The sequence below is a fragment of the Microcaecilia unicolor genome, chromosome 3 (assembly GCF_901765095.1).
Source record: "Microcaecilia unicolor chromosome 3, aMicUni1.1, whole genome shotgun sequence".
Classification (NCBI taxonomy): Eukaryota; Metazoa; Chordata; class Amphibia; order Gymnophiona; family Siphonopidae; genus Microcaecilia; species Microcaecilia unicolor.
Genome location: NC_044033.1, coordinates 169102411 through 169128762, shown reverse-complemented (window position 1 = coordinate 169128762; position 26352 = coordinate 169102411). Strand labels below are relative to the sequence as shown.

The window sequence follows — 26352 nt, the reverse complement described above, 5'->3', positions numbered from 1 at the left end:
AGGTCCCCCATTCCCCACAATGCAGTCCCCCCCCCCCCCCCCCCCCCCCGCAAAAGCAGGAACCCTGACCCAACCCAAGCCAGCAACATGGGGTCTGGAGGTCTGGCAGACTTCCAGTCCCCCGACCTCCCCCAACAGAAGTTCAGGGAGGACTGGAGATCTGGTGGGTCTCCAGCCCCCCAAACCTCCCCCAGCATCCCCCCCAAAAGCCCTGGTGGCCCACAAATCAAGCCCCCCCGACCCTGTGGTCTAGCGTCCCTCTTCCCCGCCCATCTACCTTTGTTGGAGGAGGGAGGTAGACTCCCTCCTCTTCCAGCAGCACTGCCTCAAAAATAGCATCACCCAGCCTTGCCCAGTGCATCCTGGGATGCGCTAGGCGGGGCTCCACACCATATTAAGTAGAAACTCGCACGTCATTTAAAAGAGCTTTTAATAATACGTTCTGAATGATAAAAAAGGCCTTTTACCATCAGACATCCGTTATTTATGTCATTATTTATGATACATTCCATTTTATTGTATATTTTAAGACTCTAATCGCAACAGTACCGAACTAAAGCTACAGTTGAGTTATTTGGCGCCAAAACTCACTTTTACATTATGTCAGCAATAGACTATTTTGTCATTCACACACACACTTAGTTCGCATATTTCAGCATCATTCAGTGTCAATTCCAATCACCATTCTGACATTGCCGCCGTTTCAAAAGTTTTAGGGCAAATGATGCCACAGCTTTTTGTTAAAACAAAACACAACCAAAATTATATCGGCACTTTGTTGCTGCTTCATATTTTTGCTTTACTTCCCTTTTTGTGCGGAACTTTACATGGTTACGCCTATTTTTTCATGCTGGCATTCAAAATGTGTATAAATTCTCTAATTATCTGAACATTTATGTAATTTATATCCATTTTTGTTGCTCAGCAAGTCTCTTAGTGTGTTCTTTCTAATTTAAGACATGGCGTTTCACATAGCTAAGGACTTTGACATCCTTTGGATTCAAGTTTCCTTTTCATTTACTTCAACAGGTATTTTGTATAGCTATGGTATGGGTACTAGTTAGCCCAGTTAAATCTTATATTTATCCATACCTTCGATCACAGAGTCTTTTTTTTAAAGATTTGTCTTTCAAATAACGTTATATTTTAACATGCATTATATGCTACACTGTCAAATCAAGCTAGATTATAATGAATATCAGACATTTCAGTACATTATTGTCATGAACACATATGATGATATTAGCAGCATCAAACAAGCTGTTTTTTTCCTGTAGATGATAATGTATTAGATTGATCTTTTTGCATGATTCTGTGGGTGCACACGTTTTTATTGTTTATTTCATTTATGTATGATATATCTACGTTTCATCATTTAATTTAGATCCATGTATGTGACATTTACAGTATATTTTCCTTGTATTTATATTATTTTTATTTTATTATAATTAGACTTGTTTGACCCCTGAGGCAGGCCTATGTGCCGAAACACGGCCGTGTCAGGTCGCTTTATATGACTACTACAATAAAGATCCCCGCATATTTTTACATCCTCCTGATATCTGCCTCACTCTTTTGCCTTGCTGCTCACAATTGCGAGAGGTTTTTGTTTCCCTCCTTTTTTTTTTTTACTACTTGGGGTAGGGACTTATAAAAGAATTCTAAAAATACCGTAAACCCCTAGAGCCTTATTTGTAAAAATGGGACAAAACTGTTTCCTCATTCGCTCTGTTAAGGCTTATTTTTCCTTCTTACCGTCTTTTCCCCACTTTGGTTTGTTCCTTCCTCTATTCGTGCATCTTTATATGATACAAACAATTCCATTTTTTTTTCTCACTCTGTCACCCCAGCCTGTTGCCTTTTCTCACCATTTCCTAAATCTCACCTCCAGCTAGTCCTCTTACTCCGCTTCTCTTACCTCCCCTGCCAGCAACTTCCCCGTCTTAGGGCTTCTTCTAACTCTAAGCCAGGGATATAGCCACGGGTGGGCCAGGGTCCGTCCACTTAAGGCTCAGGCTTACCCAGCAGCAGTGCAACATTGGTGTAGCTGATGAGGATCCCAAAGCTCCACCAGCTGAAGACATAGGCAGCGCACCATAACTCGCTTTGCGGCAGCCAGAAGCAGCGTTCCCAGCTGCAGACGCTGGCACCCCGTGCAGGCTCAGCTCTCATATATGAACTGAGCTTACATGGAATGCTGGTGTTGGTGGCTGGAAGTGCTGCTTCTAACTGCTATGAAGGGAGTTATGGTGGGAATCACCGCTGGCTAAGGCATTTCATTTTTAAATGGGGGGGGGGGGGGGGCATAGCAAGAGGCAGGCAGGGAGTGATGCGAATAATGTATATATATATATATATATATATATATATATATATATATATATCATCCTTTTAGTCCATACAGTTTCTGGCTGTATAAGCAACTATATATAATATCATTGGACATACTGTTCAATTGTGGATTTGTTCTGTTCATGTCTCTATGGATTAAGAGACTGAAGTCTTTCCAGACATTTCTGCTTGTGTTGTGCTTTTCCTGTTATTTTAATGCCTAAAAATGTGCTTTTCCTGTTATTTTAATGCCTAAAAATGGCCAGACTAGGGGGGTCTTTTATAAAGGCATGGTAGCATTTTTAGTGCATGCTAAACGCTAGAGATGCCCATAGGAATATATGGGCGTCTCTAGCATTTAGCAAATGCTTATTTTCAGCACGTGCTAAAAACGCAAGCACGCTTTTGTAAAAGGCCCACTAGGTTTTTAATTCAGTGGCTTTTTTTTGGGGGGGGGGGGTTATTTTGTAAACATTGATTTTAGTATATTTTAGTATATAAATAAAAATTTTAATCAATTTATATTTATATAACCCTCTTTTGGCACAGCATTTCCAATAACCCCCAAAAGACACCTTTAGAGGCTGCCAGGTGAAAAAGTTGAAGCTACTTACTTGGAGCAGGCATTCTGTGAGGACAGCAGGCCATTCATTCTCACATGTGGTTGACAGTATTCATGTTGCCCGTGCAGAGCGTATGATAGCGTATTACAGGTTTAGAATAGCACACGTAGCATTACCATCATGCATGCACAAGTGCCTTCCCACCCATTGTGAGAATGTGGGCCTGTAGTACAATAAGATAGCTACCAAACAGGAGACAACTTCAAGAGGAGGTGGGAGGGTATGTTATAATGAATGGCCTGCTGTACTTGGAGAATACCTGCTACAGGTAAGTAACTTTGCTTTCTCCGAGGACAAGGCCATATTCTCACATGTGGGAATCTCTAGCTACCAGGATCACCGAAAACAACAACCATAGGTCAATTGGAACTTGCAACGGCGAGTTTAAAAAAGTGATCAACCTAAAACTACATAAACCTGTTTGAGAGTGCAGCCTGGAAGAGAACAAAATGGGCCTGCAGAACTGTCTGTCTAAACCATTTATCAAATCAGGTATCCTGATGAAGGCAGTGCTGAGATGTGAATGTGTGGGCTGAAGACCACATCGCAGCTTTGCACATTTCTGCAATGGAGGCTAACCTCAAGTGAGCTACCGATGCAGACGTGACTTGAACCTTCATATCACCCTCAAGAGTCAGCCCAGCCTAGGCATTAGTGAATTAAATGCAATCTGCTAGCCAATTGGAAATGGTGCATTTCCTAATGGCAACTCCCATCCTGTTGGGATCACAAGAAACAAAAAGTTGGGTGGACTGTCTGTAGGGCCTAGTCCTCTCCAAGTAAAAGGCCAGTGCTCACTTGCAGTCCAAGGTGTGCAGTGCCTTTCGCCAGGATAGGCATGAGGTCTGGGAAAGAATGTTGGAAGGACGATTGACTGGTTCAGATGGAACTCCGACACCACCTTAGGCAGGAACTTAGGGTGCATGGGGGGAACTACTCTGTTGTGATGAAACTTAGTATAAGGTTGATCCGCTACTAGGGCTTCAAGCTCACTGACCCTGCGAGCTGAAGTAACAGCCACCAGAAAACAAGATCTTCCAGGTCAAGTAATTCAGTGAACAGGAATCAAGTGGCTCAAAAGGAGCTTTCATAAGCTGGGTGAAGATGACATTGAGGTCCCATGACACAGGCAGAGGTTTGACAGGGAGGTTTGTCAACAGCAAACCTTTCATGAAGCGAACAACTAGAGGCTGTCCAGAGATGGACTCACCTTCTACACAGTGATGATAAGCACTAATTGCACTGAGGTGAACCCTCACAGAGTTGGATTTGAGACTAGATTCAGAGAGGTGTAGAAGGTATTCAAGTAGGGTCTATATAGAGCAAGAAACAGGATAGGGGCCTTGCCCTCACACCAGAAGGCAAACCTCTTCCATTTGAAAGAGTAACATCTATTAGTGGAATCTTTCCTGGAAGTCAACAAGACCTTGGAGACACACTCTGGAAGATGCAAGGAAGCAAACTCTAAGCTCTTAATATCCAGGCTGTGAGGGCTACATTACTGAAACTTACATTATACTTAAGCCTCTTCCCCTTACCAGAACATTTCCCATTTCACACAAAGGACACCACTTTCTATTACATAAAGCTTACGAGTTTCCCCTCGATAGAAGGCTATGGCCACTACATTTTATTACATTTCTGTACATTGTGTTGATTATCCACTACTGCTCCAGTTTGTGTTTCCTGAGGACAATCCAGACATGATAAAGGTAATTCTATACACTGGGCATTAACATTTACACACCCACTGTGAGTATAGTATATACACCAGTGCATAGGCGGTCAGTGGCCCAACTGTTTGGGGAGGCTAAAGGGGGCGGAGTTGGGGGTGGGGCCAGGGGTGGAGCTTAAATCCATAATTGTCTGATAACACACAGAAAAAAATAAATAAATAAAAATAAAAGTCACAAGTAATACCTTTTATTAATTTTAGATGTTAGATATGTATCATATGTCAAAGAATAAAGTGGTTGCTCAAAGCATATTCTAAGCACAATCGCTCAACTGCAAAACACTATGCACAACTTTGTGCAAAAACACACTCAGAACCTTACTGTACCATAAATATTACACTGGGCAGAACCTAATACACCAATATACCACCCATACGGAAAATGCAGACCGTCAACAATATGAAACAAGGAATCATATCATCACAATTCTCATGTAGAGCCACAAAACACCCTAATTCATGTTTAATGTGGGATAATAATGCCATAAATAAGTAAATAAATATAAACTTTTAATGTTGAGCACCTGATTCTGAAAGTGGACATATTTCAAACACTATAATGAAAATAAAATGATCTTTTCTACCTTTTTTGTTCTGCTGCTATTCTGCTGCTATCTGTTCTCAGTGCAGGTCAGGAAGTCATCCTCCTTAAATATCTCCCTGGCAACCCAGCCAACCCCCCCCTCCCCCTGCTCTCCCAGCAGTAAGGTAAACAAACCATAAACCAATTTCTACAATTGGTTACACAAGGCTAGAGGGCTTTCACTGCAGGCTGCAGCTCCTGCTGTGAGGATGGAGGTAAATCAACAACTTAAACCTCTCAGAGCACAGCAGGGGAGGCTTAGCCTGTCCAAGCCTCTTATACCGGGCGCCTATGCACCAGTGGTTCCCAAACCTGGTACTAGAGGCACCCCAGCCAGTCAGGTTTTCAGGATATCCACAATGATATTAATGAGAGAGATTTGTATGCACTGCCTCCACTGCATACAAGCCTATCTCATGAATATTCATTATGGATATCCTGAAAATCTGAGTGGCTGGTATACCACCAGGACCAGGTTTGGAAACCATTGATGTACGCACATAGATGCACATTTATGTGGGAAAAATTAAATTAAATTTTTTCATTTCTTATATATCGCCTGCAAGCCTGAAAGCTATCAAAGTGGTGTACATTCAGGAACAGTAAGTATCTTTCTGCCTCTTGAGGGCTCACAACCTCTCCTCTCCCTCCTTCCCAAGTCCAGCATTCTCGTTTTATCTCTGCCCCTGTCCAGAATCTCCCTTCTCTTTCTCTGTCACCACCCAGCATCACCCTGTTTCTATCTTCTCACCTAGCATTTCCCCTTTCTCTATCTTCCATTCCCCCCCCATTTAGCATATATCCCCTCTACTTCCCATATTTCCCATACAGAATATCCTCCTTTTTCTTTCTCTCTCTACTGTTGCCTCCACAACTCCTGACTCTTGGCCTGTAGACTGCAGCACAAGCACTTAGAGCAAAAGGAAGCACAGGCCCTACTGTGCCCCCATCCTGCTCTTGACACAGGCTTCCTGATACCAGCAGTTGTTTTAGTATATGTCTTGGCTTAAAGGGCCCACGCTTTATCTTTGCTGTTCCTCCAGTGACCCCCCCCCCATCAGACCAGCATTCAATGACCATGCCCCTCCACGCCCCATCTCTATGTCACTGCTTTATAGTTAAAATTAGGGTCCATGAGTCCCCTTCTTGCCAAGTTCTGTAGTCTCCAGTAGGTAATCTTTCAGGCAGCTTCCCTCTCCCCTTCCCCTATTTCCTAGTTCTTTAGAACTAGAGGACTTGAAATGAGATTGAAGGGGGGCAGACTGAAGAAAAATGTCAGGAAGTATTTTTTCACGGAGAGAGTGGTGGATACTTGGAATGCCCTCCCGCGGGAGGTGGTGGAGATGAAAACGGGTAACAGAATTAAAAAATGCGTGGGATAAACATAAAGGAATCCTGTTCAGAAGGAATGGTTCCTCAGAAGCTTAGCGGAGATTGGGTGGCAGAGCTGGTGGTGAGAGGCGGGGCTAGTGCTAGGCAGACATCTACGGTCTGTGCCTGAAAATGGCAGATACAAATCAAAGTCAGGAACACACATAAAGCAGAACATATGAGTTTACCTTGTTGGACAGACTGGATGGACCGTATAGGTCTTTCTCTGTCATCACCTACTATGTTACTATGTTTAGCTCACCCCATCTTATCTTCCAGTCCATTAGTCTACACTGCCCTCTGCTTTGTCTGTTTTTGCCCTTCTGTACATCTTCGTTAGCAGCCATGCATCCCCCTCCATTCTAACCCCTTTTCTCTTAGGTTTCTGTTTGGTTCTTATTGGAAACCACTTTGCTAAGGGATACAACAGATTTCCCGGCTAACATAAAACAGTCTGTGCTCAAAATTATCTGCAGAAAGTGTCTTGTTTGTTTCTGTAGCTGTTAAATGTTCTGAGAGGACAGGTCACTGTGGTCTGGCACTCTCTTGACTAATTTTGCCAAATGTCAGAACTCATTCTACCTTTCTCTTTAAGTGTCTGCTTCTTCCTCTTGATCAAAATTCAGGCCTGCAGTTTCAGGGCAAATAACTGTGCACAAATTAAAGTCTCTAGGAAAGAGACAGGGTGTCCTGAGACAGGAAGTCCGAGGGAGAGATATGAGGACATATCCCAGGGCTCTTTGGTGAAAAGAGCAAGTATTAAGATGGGAACTGGCATGAGCCAAATCCCAGAAGGTAAGGATATATGTTTAGTAATTGCAGCCCAAATGGCCAGCAAAGATACAAATCAAAGTCAGGAACACACATAAAGTAGAACATATGAGTTTACCTTGTTGGGCAGACTGGATGGACCGTACAGGTCTTTCTCTGCCATCATCTACTACCTTTTTTCCCCTCAAACTTTATGTTTCAACGATTTTTATTGATGAGTTTACATGGTATACAAGTCTATATCAGTCAATATAAATCTGATAACAAATACTTCTAACACATATTGATGAACCTGAGATTTCTATCATCAAAGGTTTCCAATCTTTTCTCCCCTATCTCTTCCCTCTTGTCTCCTTATTTATGTATGAATGTGTACACTTATAATTACAGGACAATTGCATAACTATTAACAATAAACTTTTATCTGAAACTCCAATAATTATGTCTTGTGTTTTATTCTGTGTACTATCCCAACAGTATTTGCAGGTGAGACCACTTAATGTAATCTTCCTAAGGATTGCTCTCCTAGCTAATAATACCTATGTCCCTCCAAAATGTATATAAGAATGCCCTGCCCGAGATTATTCCTCCCTCCCCCTCTGCTCTTATGGAAGCTTCTTCTTACTTCATGGCGTAGCTACCTCTACCACTTCACGTGCCATAACTACCAGAGTGTAGGTTATTGTTTACTGCTTCATTTGGCCCTTTTCAACTCTTTCTATGTGGACTGCCCTATCTGTGTATTCCCTCACTGACCTCCCCCAATCTAATGTTACTTAACTTCCCCCACCTTCCCCTTTATAATACGGCCAGATTATTGACCACTGCACTTCTCGCTTTGTGGGAAATACTTTGCAAGTATCTGTTTCAGATGGAAATAAATGCTTTTCTTTTCTTTGGGGTACCCTGTGCTTCTCTAGCCTCCCATAACATCAACTCATGAAATTTATTCCTCCAGATGGTGGGGGGTTCCTCTTGCATCCAATGCCTCAATATACATTTTTTCCCCACTGCGTAAGTCTTCCCCAGTAATAGATCCGTGTTTTTGTCTGATAACTCATAGGCCATCTACCACCTTTAAAAGTGGACTAACACGGCTACCACACCTTTCTAACTAGGTGGAGAGAGAGAGAGAGAATGTCCAGGAAGTCATAAAAATTCCTTATGGAGTGACAGCCTCTGGTCTGTGCCATGTTTAAATGTTTGGAATTTGAAGTTGGTGCAAACTCAAGGGGGGGGGGGGGAGGTTTTAAGGTTACAAATCATTATTAGATGTAATAAACTGCCTAGGTGTGAGGCTATTTGGTTTATGGGAGCTGTTAAACTCTTTAGTCTAACATGTGACTTGTATTTAATGTATATTTCTCATTGAATCTGCTTTTTAATGGGATTGAGATTTTTCTTATTTCAGCTCCAGAGAAAAGACTTATCTCATTTCTCTGAAGCCATTTCTAGAGGGACAGTGAGAACAAAAAGTGCTGTGCTCATATTGTTTTAACTCTGTGAGTTAGTCTTCATTGATGCAAATGTGTATGATCCTTTAGTTGCATAGAAGGACTGGAACAGCACAGAGATAAGTTCTTAATAGACTTCTATAAGTTAAGTTTTCTGTTTGGTATTTTTGTTGTTGTTTTTTTTTTTTTTTTTTACCTTGCTGACAATGGTACTCTGAGTTTGAATTATTTAGCAAATGAGAAAATAGGTGAATTTTATTGAATACACACAAACTGATTTCTGAGCATAATACCTTTGCAAAGGGTGTTTGTGTTTGACTGATTAGCATAAGCCACATGTCAAGCGCCTTAGTGTAACATTCTTTAGTGTTACCCAGTAGATGCTGTTTCCAGATGCCTTGCTTCCCTAAGTTAAATTGTTAGGCATGCCAAACTCCCATATTATTAGGATTTTTCTGTTTTTGCAAATGGATTTTATCATCCACACAATAGAGATTAATATATGGGCTTTCTAGAGAGAAGGGCATTTAATTTTATACGTAAAGAAAGAGTAAAGTGTTCCTTTTCTCCTGACTGCCATGCAGTGGTGCTCCTAGGGGGGCTGACACCCAGGGCAGATCGCCGGTGCAGCGCCCCCCCCCCCCGGGTGCAGCGCAACCCTCCCCCCCCCCCGGTTAAAGCCACCCCCCGACAAAGGAACCCCCCCCCGGTGCACGCCGCTGGGGGGGGGTGCTGCACGCCTGTCCGCTTCATTCGTTTCCATGCTCCCTCTGCCCCGGAACAGGAAGTAACCTGTTCCGGGGCAGAGGGAGCACAGAACGAACGTAGCGGACAGGCGCGCGGCACCCCCCCAGCGGCGTGCACCCAGGGCGGACCGCACCCACCGCCTCCCCCCCCTAGGAACGCCACTGCTGCCATGGGAGGAAGGAAAAGGGAAGGGGATTCAGCCCTTCCTCTGAAATGTGTAATGGCACAGTGTTAGACTCAAGCTTTAACTTGCTGGATAACCAGTATTATTGTTTCAAGTGTAGTTTTTATGTGTGTAACAGATGTAACATTGTTTCTTCAATGTTGCTATTCTATAAAAATGGTACTTTAAACTTTTTGTCTAGATTAAAGTTACAGTTTGTGAATTAATGTATTCTGCTTTAGTGATAGGCATAAATAATGATTGCTACACTGCCTGATAATAGAGGACATGTTGAAAAAAAAAAAGAAGTGTTGTGTGGTATATTGAGAGGTTTTGAGATATATATATATATATATATATATATATATATATATATAGAGAGAGAGAGAGAGAGAGAGAGAGAGAGAGAGAGAGAGAGAGAGAGAGAGATAGATATATATTATACCTTAGAAATATATTTATATATTTTAATAGTAGGTTAGAATTTAGTAAGTATGACCACTTTCTGAATGTGTATTACTTCACTGTTTAACTATAAAGAACAGAGAGATCAGATGTTAAGTAACCTGGGGACCTTTAGGAATGGAAAACAGTGGCGTTCCTAGGGGGGCTGACACCCGGGGCGGATCGCCGATGCGCTCCGCCCCCTGGGTGCAGCGCCCCCCCCCCCCGGATGCAGCGCGACCCTCCCCCTGGCGAAAGGACTCCCCCACGAAAGAAACCCCCCCCGGGTGCACGCCGCTGGGGGGGGGTGCCGCGCGCGCCTGTCCTTCATTCGTTACATGCTCTCGCTCTGCCCCGGAACTGGAAGTAACCTGTTCTGGGGCAGAGGGAGCATGGAACGAACGACAGACAGGCACGCGCGGCACCCCCCCAGCGGCGTGCACCCGGGGCGGACCGCACCCCCCCCCCCCCAGGAACGCCACTGATGGAAAAACATTGTAAGTCCTTTGTATCTTAACTTAAGAGCAATTTATGACTCTATTATATTATAGATAATTTGATTTGATAGTCAAGAGGTGAAGGAGACTATCCCGGAGATGATAAACCTCAGTATACTAACCTATGCACCTGTAATAAATAATCTTTTTATGTATTCTTTTGATCCTTTTGTGTTCAAGATGCCAAATTCCCTATATATGGACCTGGCCTTTGTCCAGAATTTAGAACATACCTGGTTTTGCCATTAAGCCTTGTATGTTCTCATATATCAATATGTCAATAAACTATTGTTAAATTGAGCACAGGCTAGTGTTTTTTTATTTACAGTTCTACAGAAATACATAAATAAAAAAACCCGACACATGAGGCCTGTCACTGCAATGGTTTGACTAAAAGCATGGAGAAGTGGGATATAAAATAAGAGAAGTAGCCCTGAGCATTTGCTAATGAAGTCTGATGGCTCCAAATACCAGCCCTGGAGGCCCAAAGACGGAACAGGAAACTGCTGGGTCAAAAATATTTTATGCTCCCAGTTTCATCTGAATGACTACTTACTGCTTTTTCTTGCACTCAGTTGCCCGATCCACTGTGAAGTCAGGTAAGTTGATGAACCCTTCAGCTTTCTCTGACTGCAAAAGACGAGAGCAGTATTATTAACAAATATGTCCAAATCCGCATTACTGCCAGTGACAGTTGACCAAGAGTGGACAGGAACTTTCATTTCGCCTTTACGATATATTTTGCTATAGTAAAATGTGTTACATTCATAGAAAAACAAAGAGATGGAAGTCATGTTTAGAGTAAAAGGTAGGTGCTTTCTTTGTCCTGGTTCAAATAGTTTGCATATTGACAATATTAATGAGCTCTCCTGCATCAATGGAGTTTCTGCCTGATGTCTGAACTGAACCTTTGAGTTACTTGTGCGGGTGGTGAAAAAAAAGGAGAAACGAGAAAAAGCAAGGCAGAGATGGCCATGCAAATCTGAATACTAAAATGAAGAAAACACAAGTAGTTAAAATGTGTAGACTGTAATTCACTGCTTACTTGTTCCCAGAAATATATAAATTCTTAAATATAGCATTTGGAGGGTAATTTTAGCACAAGGCACCTAGGTGCTTATGTTGCAGTTATTTTATTAAAGCAGCCTCTGCACCTATGTGTCTTTATAAAACAGCATCCCCGAAAGCTGCAAGGCAGGATTAACTTTATGCATGAATATGCAGGTTATAATCAATATATATACATGTATTTTATATATATATGAGTGCACATTCTGCCATCCCACCCATTCTCTGCTCCCAGGAATGCCTATCACATAAAAGCAGGTTCTGTGTTTTTCGAGCACCTACTTTTAGGTGCATGCACACCCATGCTAAATTTTACCTCTTTCATGGGCAGGGCTGGCTCATCCACTAGGTGGACTAGGTGTCTGCCTAGGGTGGCAAATTTCATGTGTGTGTGGTGGGGGAGGGGGAGGGAGATAGCATGTGGTGCCAGAAAAGCCAGCCAGACAAGGGCAGAGCAGCAAGTCAGTGTCAGCATGGTAATTGGCCACTAAGCATCCACATGCGTGGCCTAGGCCTGCTGCTCTTGTCCCCTCCGACAGGAAGTTTGTGTCAGAGAAGGTGGGACCTGGCAGGCCTGAGCATACAGTCCCAAAATCCTGCCACCAAGCTGAGTTTTTTTTCCAGATGCAAGTTGTGGCTCTTGTGGAGGGTGGTGGCAGAAGCAGGCTAGCAGCAGTAACAGGAGGATGAAAAGAAGGGATACTGTACTCCTTGGGGAAGGTAGGAATGAAGACAGATACTGTACACCGGGGTGGGTTAAGGAAAGGAAGGGGAGATGCTGGACACTGGGGAGCAGGGTGGAGGGAAGAGAAAGGAATGGAGGGGAGATGCTGGGCACTTGGGGAAAAGGAAGGGAAGACACTTGGCATCATTGGGGGGTGGTGGTGGTGGCGGTAGGGAAGGATAGGGGAGTTGCTGGGCACCTAGGTAGGGGATAAGGAAGAGAAAGGAAAGGTAGATCCTCGGTACCTATGGGGGGGGGGGGAAGGGAAGGGTAGATGCTGTGACCTTGGGAATGGAAGGGAAGGAGAGATGCAAGGTACCCAAAGGGGAGTTGAGAAGGAATGGAATGGGGGATAATGGACACTGGGGAGTGGGGGAGTAAGGAAGGGTAGACGAGATGCTAGACTATGGAGATAGTGTGGGGATAGGGCTTTAAACCACACCTGGGAGTTGGGTGCATGGCTGATGGTTTGCTTCAGTATATCAGATACTTTTGCTGTACATAGACATATTGGTTCTGGGGAAAAATTGATTTTTATAGGTGCAGTTTGTGATCTTGGCAAAATTGAAAACTCCTACAAAACATTTTTGGATAATTCTTATGCTAGTCAAATTCCAGACCTATGTACTGTAGAAAAACTGAGATGTATATTCAATGACAGTGTTAATCCTTCCCTTCTGCCTCCTTCCTCTTTCTTTTTTCTTCCCCTCCCCCTTTTAATCATAATTGTAAATCACTTAGAAGATCCCAAAATACAGAAAACAATATAAGGATAGCAAACCTGCATACCTACATAATTTAGGACATTACATTGTGTTTATTAATAAATTAGCTACAGTATATCCCACCTGAAGGATGTCCTATTTCTGGAGCTGAACCTGGTGGGCTGCAGCTTGATAACTAACAAATAGAAATTAATGTCTTGAATTGTATTTGTTTACAGGTTTTGTTTCTTCCAATAAAAGGCATTACATATTACAAAAACCCTTGGTAACAATCACAGAAGAGAGAAGAGCAACGGAACACAGAATTAAGTCAGAAAGTGGAGATCCGGAAGTGCCTCATGCAAAAATGGCAAGTGTAGCTGACTAAGCTCTTAGGTTTTGCTGTCTCAGTACTTTCATGAAGGTTACAAAGCACTCCCCCCTCCCCCAAATGGTGACATTTTCTTATTTCAGTGACAAAACTGTGAAACTAACAATAGAAATATACAAGCCTGGTATCCATTATTACCCCGGGAGGAGAAACATTTTGCATTTCTGCACTGGAAACCTAAAAAAACTGGGTGTGTGGCCAATTTTCAAAGAGTGGTTAAGCACAGTCATGATAATCTGTTAATTTGAATAAAGATAGCCAGTGATATTTATCAGCTAAATGTTGCTGGTCACAAGCTGATTGTCTACATCTGAATCTGAGTAGAACAAGGTTAAAACAGTATAACAGCTCAGGGGTGAAGGACGGGTCTTTGGCAGGAGTTGAGAGTTTTTGCCACCTATCTAATAGTCTAAGGTACTGAAGTGTGAAGTTACTTTGCAAAAGTTGTCTTAGAAACCTACAAACATAGAAAATGATGGCAAACACCACATAGCCCATCCAGCCTGCCCATCCTTACCATCTATCATCCCTTCCTCTCCCTTACAGATTCTATGTGCTTTACATGGAAAAAGTTAAAAGTGCCTGCAAACATGCAAATATGCCAAAAATTTAACTGACACTGCTAGACAGCATTAGGCTGCCACCAACTATTCAATCTCTGGGGAGCTGCATCTGTCATCTCATCTCCAACCTGGCTAACCCTGGGCTACAGCATCACTCCATCCTGCTTCCTTTTGCTTGTCCTTAACTCCTCCCCCTTCCCTCTGCACTTGATTTATGTGGAGTGCGATAGGGTCTGGAGGCAGTATTTGCAATACAGCAACCTACCACACTGTTCCCACTACTTTCCATTAGGTCAATCTAGTGTGCTCAGATTCACTCCTGGTGCAAGTCATAGACCTCAGCTGCTTTCTGTCTTTCCTGTTTCTTTCAGGGCTACTGTAGTCCACTGTGCAAACTGTGCACTCACACAGGGCAGCACATTGTTGAGTGAAATTCCTGGAAATTGAGCACCGGAATCAAACACAATCCTGATCTGGCCTGGTTTTTGTGGATGAGACACACCAAAGGTAGATAAGTACCAACATTCTTTGTTGTCTTTTAAAGGTGGAGCTGGCTGCATGGCATTATCCAGCATGTTCTGCATGAATGACATGCGCCCTGCCTCTATGCAAATGGGGGCAGAACAGCAACAACTCCAGGGAGGGTGGCATTGTATAGTGAGTCATTTAGTGGACTCTCAGCAGCAACAGAGCTCAATTATCATCTTCTATCCTACTGTTCTTTCCAATTTCCTCCTCCCTCCCCTTCCATGGAAGAATGAGCAGATAGCCTTTCTTTACAATATAAGATATCCTTGCCAATCCAATGAAAATTGGAACAAATTATGCAAAAGGCGTCAAGAAATGTCTGCTGTCCATCTGTCTGAGGGCAAAATCACTCTGAAAATAAAAGAAATGGGACAAAACTTTATAAGGATTGTTTTAGGACCTTCACTAGAACCATACCATCTTAGCGTAGAGAGATTTGTTTCCACCCTGCTACAGCATTGTTACGCTCTGCTACACTCCTCCAGAGGTGCAGCCTGCTTGCGCAGGGTATGGGCATTCGAGGATGCGGCAGCCATCTTGGATGTGGGTATCTCCAGGTTAGGGTGGCCATTTTGGGATGGGCGTCTCAGGTTGTGGCAGCCATCTTGGAGTTGGGCAGTTTCAGGAAGGAAGCCCATATTTGGGCGTAGAGCATCTCCTCTGATGGGGGCAGCCATCTTGGATCAGCTGCACATGTTTGAGCCTAATTCCTAAACAGCGCTGCGTAACCCTAGTAGCGCTTTAGAAATGTTAAGTAGTAGTAGTAGTAACTATTTAAAGCCCTGCCTCCAGTCCTTCCATGCTTCAGCTTCTATTTGCGTAGAGTTCGTAGTCTACCTCTGTGTTCCACAGCCGGCTATCAGCGTTCCAGTGTTTTCCTGTGTACCTGACCTCGGACTGCTCCTCGACTATGCGCTGTGTTGCTGCCTGCCCAGACCTTCGGACTGCTTCTTGACTATACGCTGTGTTGCTGCCTGCCCAGACCTCAGACTGTTTTCGCTGCATCGCTGACTCCTTGCTCCGGGACTGTGTCTGCTCGCCCGCCTGTCGGGTCAGTGGCCGTGCAACCCCGCCGGTTCCGGAAGTCCTGGTGGCCGCCTGCACCTGGGGGCTCAACTCTCGGGGAATGGCAGTCGCTTCCCAGGTGAAGCTAGGGGTTGTCTGGCTGCCTGACTGAGTGCGGTGTCCCTCCATCTTCGTCGTGCTCAGTCGGGGCACAAGGGCTCACATCCCCAGTAATAACAACCATCCCCTGCTGGGATGGTTGGAATGGTTCCCAACTTTCCTTAAATAGATCATACGCCTGTAGCGAGTGTGTAGTGGTAGATTGATGATGTTGGTGAGGAGTTGTGGTTGTGTTTTGGGCTCAGCATTGGGCTTAGTCAGTGAGGGGACAATTCTATAAATGGATACCTCCATTTAGGTGCCATGAGGCCTGTTCTATAAGAAAACCTAGGCACTAGCCTCCATTATAGAATACAAGCATACCCAGTATCGGCACACCTAACATTTAGGCACCCGCACTTACACCTAAGACCCCTCTGCTCCTAATTTGACAGGTCTCCAAAGGTACTTAGATGCCATAGATGTTTGGCTTACCTCCAACAAATTGGTCCTTAATCTATCAAAAACTGTAGCTCTTTGAGACAGGCCATCCTTCCTACCCCTCTATTGTCCACGCACTACGAAATACCCTGGAATGACATTTGATCCACAGCTCTTGTTTCATTCCCATATCTCCTCAGTTGTTCAATCCTGCTTCTTCTCTCTTCGACACATTTGCTCATTCCATCATTACACTGATGACACAGCTTACTCTTCTTTATGCCCTTGTGGCATCGCGCCTTGATTACTATGTAACATCATTTATTCAGGTCTTCCTGCTTCCTTACTCAAGCAACTACAAACAGCACAGAATACTTCTATACAGGTTCTCACTCACGCTCGCCATTATGACCAGGTTACCCCTCTTCTAGCCAACCATCATTGGCTCACCATCACATTCTTTATCCAAAACAAAATACTGACTTTAGCACATAAAATATTACACTCAGGCACCCTTTCCTACATTTCCTCTCTCATAACCCCCTACCTATTATCCAGTGTTCTCTGTTTTGGGCCTGCTAGTCATCTGTCCGTTCCCCCTATTCATTTTTCCTGCTTAGAATCTACGTACAATTCGGCTTTCTTTTGCAGTGCCCTATTTCTCTGGAACTCGTTGCACCTTGCAGTCTGAACAGAACAATCCTACCCAAAGTTCAGATCTGCCAGATAGGAGGGGAGAGATTGATAAGCTCAGTTCAGGAGCCTGGGGGTTATGGTGTCCAAGAATCTCAAGGTGACAAAACAATGTGATAAAGGCAGTGGCTGCGGCCAGAGGGATGCTAGGCTGCATAGAGAGGGGTATAACCAGCAGAAGAAAGGAGGTGTTAATGCCCCTGTACAAGTCATTGGTGAGGCCCCACTTGGAGTATTGTGACCAGTTTTGGAGGCTGTATCTTACTAAGGATGTAAAAAGGTTTGAAGCAGTTCAGAGAAAAGCAACAAAAATGGTATGGGGTTAATGTAGCAAGATGTGCGAGGAGAGACTTGCTGACCTGAACATGTATACCCTGGAGAAAAGGAGAAACCGGAGCAATATGATACAGACATTTATGATACAGACGTTCAAATATCTGAAAGGTATAAATTCACAAACATTTTCCAGAGACAGGAAGATGGTAGGACATGAATTGAGGTTGAAAGGGGGCCGACTCAGGAATAATTGCAGGAAGTATTTCTTCATTGAGAGGGTGGTAGGTACCTGGATTACCCTTCCACGGGAAGTGGTGGAGATGAAAATGGTAATGGAATTAAAAAATGCATGGCAAAAACACAAAGGAATCCTGATTGGAAGGAATGGATCCAAAGAAGCTTAGTGGAGATTAGGTAGCAACACTGCTAATTGGGAAGCAAAGCCAGTGCTAGGCAAGACTTCTAAGGTCTCTGCCCTGATTGTGGCTTAATAGATTTGGATGGGCTGGAGTGGAACTTTTCAGGGTCTTCAACAACTTCAGAAATTTAGAACAAGTACAGTGCCGGCCAGACTTCTATGGTCTATGCCCTGAAAATGGCAAGGACAAATCAAGATCAGGTATACATATGAACTCATAAACTCAAGATCAGGTATACATAAACTCATTATATATGGTAACTTGTTGGGCAGACTGGATGGACCATACAGGTCTTTATCTGCCACATCTACTATGTTACTATGTTCTCCCTTGGATTGTAGGGCAGTCTGGATTCTTGGGTGCTGAGAGAGGGGGAACTGAGAGGAGAAAATATTCCAGGAGGCTGTGGGGATGGGAACTGGGGAAAGAGGAGAAAACATTCTAGGGGACTGAGGAGAGAGTGGCTGGCAGAACAAGGAATGCTGCTAAAGAGGAAAGGAGAAGAATGAATGTTCCAGAGGACAAAGGGGAGCAAGATACTGTTTCAAGTTGTATGGGGAGATTTTTTTTTACAGGACAATGAGATGCATGCTGAGCAGTGTTGAGGTGGGGGTGGGAGGAGAAGAGTGAGTGGGTGGGTGGGTGATGTTTTCATTCTGATTAGTTTAAAACAAGGGTTCATGATCCAGTCCTCAGGACACGTAGCCAGTCTGGTTTTCAGGATATCCCCAATGAATATGCATCATCCACTGAGTATCACCATTCCAATCTAGTTACAGTATAAATCAAATATTAATTAATTTAATATTTAATTAATATTAATTTAATATTTAATTAATATTAATTAATTTAATATTTAATTAATATTAATTGAATATTTAATATTTAATATTAATTGAATATTAATTTAGTAACTACCATACTCCTAATTATTTTCTTCTCATCTTTATTATATATTTAAATGATGACCTATATAAAATTGTATACATGAATATGAATGAGATCAATTTGCACACATTGCCTTAAAGTACGAGCAGATCCATCTGATGCACATTCATAGTAGATATCCTGAAAATCAGCCTGGCCTAGTACGGATGGACAGCGAGAAAAGTTTCATTGCATATCATTTCTCCTGTCATTTCCAGGAATGTTCATTGTATTCATTTTTGTTTGGCCATTTCTTCATCATGGGAGCAAAGTCATTGAGTTCACACTCTATTGAAAGAAGCTACACTCTGACACTCTGTTGCCAAACATTAGCAGATCACTTAAAATTGAACATTCCACCAAAGTACTAGAATCTTGCTATTAAGTAACCACTATGATCAATTTGTAGCAAACATATATTTATATTTTATTATGCATATATACCAATCCTATATAATAATTCTCACCTCCAACGTTCGGTCTCTGCCTGGGACTGTGGCTCCGTGGTCTGATTCTGGCAGTAGATCAGTGACGCCATCCGCATCACACAGCCTCTTCTATTGCTTCTGTTTCTGCTGTTCGTGTGGTCCCGCCCTTGAGGGCGGGACCACACGAACAGCTGAAACAGAAGAGAAAGAAGAGGCTGTGTGAAGTGGCGTCCCTACAGGAGGTAAAAATGTGCAGGAGGTGGGGAGGGGGGTCCTTCTTTCACTTCTGTTTCGGCTGTTCGTGTGGTGGGCGGGACCACAGGAACAGCCAAAACAGAACCGAAAGAAGAGGCTGTGTGAAGCGTGCGGGAGGTAAAAATGTGCAGGAAGTGGGGAGGGGGGTCCTGAAATGACAGGGGAGGAGGGAAGGGGGGGGTCATGACCGACACGGGGGGGGAAGGGGGTCCTGAAACTACGGAGGGGGGTCCTGAAACGACAGGGGGGAGGGGATTCCTGGAAATCTACTGGAAGGGTAGGGGCAGGTCCTGGAACTGGAAGGGGAGAGGGTCCTGGATCAGGGGGTAGGGGGGATGGGAAGAAGGGGGAGGGGAAGAAAGGGAGGAGGAGGGGGAGGGGGGTCCTGGAACTCGGAGAGGGGGGAGAGGCGGAGTGGGAAGGGGAGAGGGGGGATGGGAAGAAGTGGCAGGGGGGTCCTGGAACTCACATGTGAAGAAGTGGGAGGGGTTTCAGGAACTCAGACAGGGGTGGAAGGGGAAGGGGGTTCAGCAAACTCTTGGTCTCACTGTGTCTCACATATGCACTCTGACACACACACACACTCTCTCACAGACACACTCGCACCCACTCTCACTCTCTCTCTGACACACACACACACTCGCACAGTCACTCTCTCTCTCTCTCTCTCTCTCTCTCACACAGTCACTCTCACACACACACTCTCTCAAACATACACACTACGAGGAAAACCTTGCTAGCGCCCGTTTCCTTAAAAACTGAAACGGGCCTTTTTTACTAGTCCTTTATAATACAAAACGTTCTTCTTTTTAGCATATCCTGCTTCTACTTCTTACACAAATCATTCATACCACTCTTTCATACCTCACAACTACACATTTAAAGTCTATTATATCATTACAAATCCACAGAAATTCAAGACCATTAAATAACATCAAGTAACAGTTTTATGTCCAATCTGTTTTTCAATATAACTTGATGGTGCGCTGAACCACACTTTCAACTGTGCCTGAAATCCTCAGTTCACACTCGCATAATAGTCTTTCAGTTCCACCACTGATAATGTTGTTGAAATTTGAAACTTGATATCTTGTAGTTTACTCTTCTTTGCTGTATTCGACTGAGTCCATTCCTCTTTTATTCCAAAAAAGTACTCTCGCCAAATCAGGGGCGTAGCCAGACAACAGATTTTGGGTGGGCCTAAGCAAGAAGTGGGTGGGCACCAAGTGTTCTCCCCCCCTCCCCCAATACGACCAGAAAAATATCTCAGCTGGCAGGAAAACGCTTCTTTCCACCTTGGCAGTCTGCAGCAGGCATGCACTGAAAACTGAGCATATGCAGGTGCCGGTATCGTGGAGAGTAGCGTTTTCATTACCATCAGGGGGGAGTCTTCTGCTGGCAAAGCTTGGGATCCCTACCAGCCACCGCTAAACATGTACTACTGTTGGGTGGGCCTGAGCCCTAACAGGCCCACCTGTGGCTACGCCACTGCGCCAAATACAAATTTCACTTAACAGTCTTGTGCTGTGTAATAATCTTCGTGAGCTATAACAATATAGACTCACAATGCCAGCGTAGCCTTGTTTAAGCTGGTTTCCTCTCTAGTGCACTGCCATTAAACCCTACGCAATTGATGCGTTTCTGAATTTCTGTGGATTTATAATGATATAATAGACTTTAAATGTGTAGGTGTGAGTTATGAAAGAGTGGTATGAATGATTTGTGTAAGAAGTAGAAGCAGGGTATGCTAAAAAGAACGTTTTGTATTATAAAGGATTGGTATATATGCATAATAAAATATAAATATATGTTTGCTACGAATTGATCATAGTGGTTACTTAATAGCAAGTTATTAGAGTATATAGGGTAACCCCTAAAAATCAATAGAGCTCAGTTACTGTGGATTATACCAAAGTACTAGGAGTCATAGAAGCATATTTAAAGCACTTAGGGGGTCTTTTACAAGGGCATGCTAGCATTTTTAGCGCACACTAATGATTAGTGGCCCAAAGGTTGAGGGGGGGGGGGTGCTCTTCACATTATCTTGGCGGGCTTTGTGTAGCAGCTGTTAATATATGGCCTAGCTTTAAGGCTACCACTGGAATATTGCTGGCCAGAGCTATGCAGCCTAAAAACAACTGAAAAAGTACTGACCAGGCCAAACAACAAGTAAATGATGTAATATTTGAAGAATCTGCAAAAAGCAGGTCTGAACAATGAGTTCTGCCACAAATTGGTACAATTTTTAATTCAAATATAGCACCTGTAATGAAAGATCAGATGAATAAAATGGAGCTTATTAGTTTTGGTATACAATGATACAGAGGTAATACAGAGTTCATGAGAAAGGTATGAAAAGTATTGCAGCCGGAAGATGTGAAACTGTTATCTCAACGCTTCCCAAAACATGTTGATAATTAGCAGTAGCTGAGAACGGAAGGAGGTGGGCACATCAGATAGCAGATCACATGGGAAAGTATGATCTCAGGAAGTTGAGACATATTAGGAGCTAGGTATCTCACCATTCACTTCTATGGAGAAGATAGAGTATAAAAGAGGGGAGAGTTTGGCTCAGTTTGAGAGTCTCTTCTCCAAAGCTTCAGTCAGACGGCGAAGCCCTGTGCGGTTGAAACCAGAATCTGATGTCTGTATTTGTACCAATTTGAAGACTTGTCTTTGGGTAAGAAATAAAATGTATCTATTTATCTAAACCTATCTCTGTCTCTATTTTTATAGATTCTGTCTTCTCTTTACCTAACATTTAGCCTACAAGGTAGATCATATACAAGTGACACTCAGTCTTTGCAGAAACTTAGACAGATGTTTAATAAGATTTATGTGGGAACATAAATGGTCCAGAATATACCTAGATCTAGAAAAACAGAAAGCAGTAGTTATGGGAATTAGTTTTCAATTACGGCTCCTAATGCCACCCCAGAACAGACCCCCTTATGATTGGGTGACAATGGAGGTTAGAGAAACTATACAGAACCTGATATATGAAATAGGTACTATTAGTCCCCCGTGTGAAGGAGTCAGATAGAGGTCTAGCAGAGGGAAAATAAAAACACAGCCTACCTGTACAGTGGTTCTGTTTTTCAGGAATATGATAAATCTATTTATAAGCTCTGCTGAAACCCTGACATTTACCATTTATTGATGCTTGTGTCAATACCCTATAACACTAACCGTAACTTGATGTTATATGTGTACTTGTATAAATTTAACACATTTGAACAGCTGCATGTATATTGAGTTTCTTGTGTGATGGTTAATAAAACTATGTACTTGGCAGTTGTGGCTGGGAAGGGGGACAGGGGCCCTATGTGCTAGTTGGCCCAGGGCCCACAAATTTGTGATCCATCCCTGTGTATGTGCTATTTTCATGATATAACTGATCAAAGCAGTGAACAGCTATGCAGAACAAACTGGCATATACCATCAACATAAATAATAAAATCAAAGATTTCACATAAAATTCCATATCATAAACAAACAAAATGACATATTAGGGCATAATAGTAACATAGTAAATGACGACAGATAAAGACCTGTATGGTCCATCCAGTCTACCCAACAAGATAAGCTAATTTTACATGGTATGTGATACTTTATATGTATACCTGAGTTTGTCCTTGCCTTTCTCCGGGCACAGTACTGTTCTTGTACAAAGTTCTGAAGCTAACATCGAAGCCCCTTAAAATTTACACTCCAGCCCATCCCTATCCAGTCACGAACAGGGCGTAGACCGTAGAAGTCTGCCCAGCTCCCGTTTTGTTTCCCAATTACCGGCGTCGCCACCCAATCTCCGCTAAGATTACAAGGAACCATTCCTACTAAACAGGATTCCTTTGTGTTTATCCCACGCATGTTTGAATTCCATTACCATTTTCATCTCCACCACCTCCAGCCTGCTCTCTACGGCCCAGGCTGCTACTGTTTTGAACCAAAAATAGGCCTTGGAACCAAACTAGACCCAATAGGATTCAAATAACATTTTACTACCCACCAGAGATTAAAACACTACCCCCTGGATTACATATATTGCGCTCAATACGGCGCATTGAAATTTGGGTGCACACCCAATTTCCACTCGCAATTTAATTGAATAACGAACCAATCAGCGCTGATAATTGGGCACTAATAATCAATTATTGCGGCTAATTGGCAACAATTAGAATTTACCTGCGCATCTTGCTAGACATATTCTATAAAGAAGCACGCGTAAATTCTAGTGTGTGGATCTGAAAGGGGGGGCCGTGGGAGGGGGATGGGTGTTCTAAGAATTTCCACGCACTGTTACAGAATAAGCCTGATCTGTGCCTAAACTAGGATTTACACCAGGCTTCAGCTGGTATAAATCCTTTCACCTAAAAGTTAGGCATGGATCCTGGTTCTAGGCTCTATTCTATAAACAGTTCCCAGCCCAGAGCACCATTTATAGGTCAGTGCTTAGTGCTTATTTTTTTCGGTGCCGATTTTTCAGCATCATATATAGAATTTGGCTCTACATGCTATGAATATCCCTCCAACATCATGCAATGTGCTGAAAGTTTCTGCCATTCATGACTGGAATTTACTATATAACAGTAATCTCTTTATGCTGCTGGAAAGACTCACACCTTCCCCTTTTTGCTCAAAATAAGGTAGTTGGTCTCAGAACTAATATCTCACGACATGCTGTTCCAGAGTATGGGAAATACCCTGTTTTTTTTGCCTAACTAGGCATTTGTCTTTCAGGTACTATGAGCAGGTGCAGCTGATGAAGTATGAGGTCTACACTAATCTGTCTAGAACCACCCACGACCATTCTCATTGCTTTATTCTGAATCAGCTCAAGTTTTAGATGGCAATTTTAAGAGATATTTCTGCACTCTCTTCCAATATTTGTTTTTAAAGGGAAAGGGGAAGGGGTTTGATATGACACCTTTCTGTGGTACATTCAAAGCAGTTTACATATTATATGCAATTACTTTTAATCCACTTAATGTTGAAGTTCTCTTATATATAGGTAAATTTATACATATACAGCCTGCATGCACATAAGTATACCTGGACTGAGTGGAGGCATTCCTTGGGCTGGGTTGGGAAGCTGTTAGTAATTGTTAAGGCTGCTAACGGGATTCAGATTTCCAGGACAGGGTTGATCCAGTCCTGGCTTTACCCCAGTGCATCCTGGCACTTGTAGTCTTACTTTTCTAAGGGAATGCAATGGGGAAATCAGAACTACAAGTCCCTGCATGCAACAGGGTAAACCCAGGACTGGCTCAACCCTGTCCTCTGAATCTGGATCCAGTTGGCAGCCTTAGTATTTATGTGCATATTTTAGAAAATATGTAAGTATGCATGTAAATTAACATGGAAAACTTCTGTGTGCCAAAGGGCAGGTGTAAATATATGCGCATAAATTCCCTGGGATAATTTTCCAAAGTGGAAGAACATGCATACTTTAGTTTTGAAAATTCAACAGTACTGGCACAGAGGAAAAGTATGAGTGTACCATGTATGCGTTTGTGCAATTATAACATGACACCTTTAACAATCTTGGCTTGAAGGCCCACATATAGGGCATGACAATAATCAATTTGTGATGTAACTACAGAATACATGATTATTGTTACTGTACCAGCTGCTCCCACGGGTGGGTGTGTTTGCTAGTCCTTGTTGGTAACTTTTATAGGACAAATGATCATCCCTGCTGGGTGGATGGAAGCATCTTGCTCCAGGTTCCACACTGCTGACTGCAAACCACCAAACTCTACATCACAAACCTGCTGATCCAACAGGTGGGTGTGTTTTCCAGTTTCTTGGGGGAGGGGATTGGGGAGGGTAGTTTCACTGTGACTTCTTTTCTACTTAGGACCTAACCTTGTCCATCATGGATGAGGGGGGCCTCTTTTGTGGGCTACTGGGTTGTTCTAACTGGGTTGGGGGATTCCATTGTTTTTTTTTTTTTTATTGGGTTCATTGGTGGGATTTGATGCTTTCTATTTTTTTGTGTTATTTTTGGGGGGGGGGGGCAGTTGGGTTTGTGCTATGTGTTCAGTGCCGGGATTTCCACATTGAGCCTGCAAATAGGTGGGAAAATGTGGGATACAAATGCAACAAATAAATAAATAAATACCCTTCCTATTTTAATTTTTTGGATGATGCGGGAAGATTGCAAGCTGGGACAATCCTCTCTTTCACTGAATAAGTTTTGGACTAGCGTATTTAATATATGTTTGTGGCTGCTCTTGATGACATTTAAACTTACTTCTTGGAATGTTAATGGAGTCACTTCTCCCATCAAGAGACAAAAAATGTTACAAACCTTGAATCGTCATAAAGTGAATTTTTTTTTTTACAAGAAACCCATTTTTGAACATTAGAACATGATAAATTTAAAAGATAGTGGGTGGGGCACTTGATGGAAGCTCTGGTTGTCAATCGCAAAGCAGGAGTCTTAATACTATTTCATAAAATCCTGGATGTGTTGGTACATGGGTGCTGGAAATATTCTTCTGGGCATTTTATTATTGCCTGGGTCACTATAAATAAGGAACTACTGTTTCTTTACAGTTCTATGCCCCTAATGTATATGACCACCAATTCTTCACCACATTGATCCACGCTCTGTTGAATTACCCAGATATCCCTGTTATCATGGGGGGAATCTTTAACATGGTTGATGATTCTGTTTTAGATAAAACTACTGGAGCCTGAATCCCTCTTGGGGTATTTTCCTTGCTCTGTTCTACATTAGACTACATGAGACTTCCCCAACTTCCTGTACAGCGTGGCTCAAGTATCTGCAGAGTCTGATTGTGGGGGTATGAGAGAATCTGGGTGAAGGCTAGGGAGAGGAGCAGAAGAGAATCTGGAAGAAGGCTAGGGAAGGGGCATGAGAGAATTTGGGTGAAGGCTGGGGAGGGAGGCATGAGAGAAGCTGGGTGAAGGCTGGGGAGAGGCGCATGAGAGAATCTGGGTGAAGGCTGATGAAAGGGCCATGACAGAATTTAGGTGAAGGCTGGGGAGGGGGGCATGAGAGAAAGTGTGTGAAGGAATCACGATTAATTGTGCAATTAAAATTTTTAATTGAGCAGTTAATTGAGATTAAACTTTTTAATTGT

The 26352-nt window shown here is 43.0% G+C and overlaps 1 protein-coding gene across 4 annotated transcripts in view; it reads right to left on the bottom strand.

Moving 5' to 3' along the window:
• IPCEF1 (interaction protein for cytohesin exchange factors 1) overlaps positions 1-26352 on the bottom strand; it is a 240779-nt gene that overhangs the window by 113264 nt on the left and 101163 nt on the right. For all 4 annotated transcript variants that reach the window (XM_030196563.1, XM_030196564.1, XM_030196565.1 and 1 more), the window contains exon 6: positions 11276-11349. In XM_030196563.1, coding sequence (XP_030052423.1) covers positions 11276-11349 — 74 coding nt within the window. The remainder of the gene's footprint in view (positions 1-11275; positions 11350-26352) is intronic.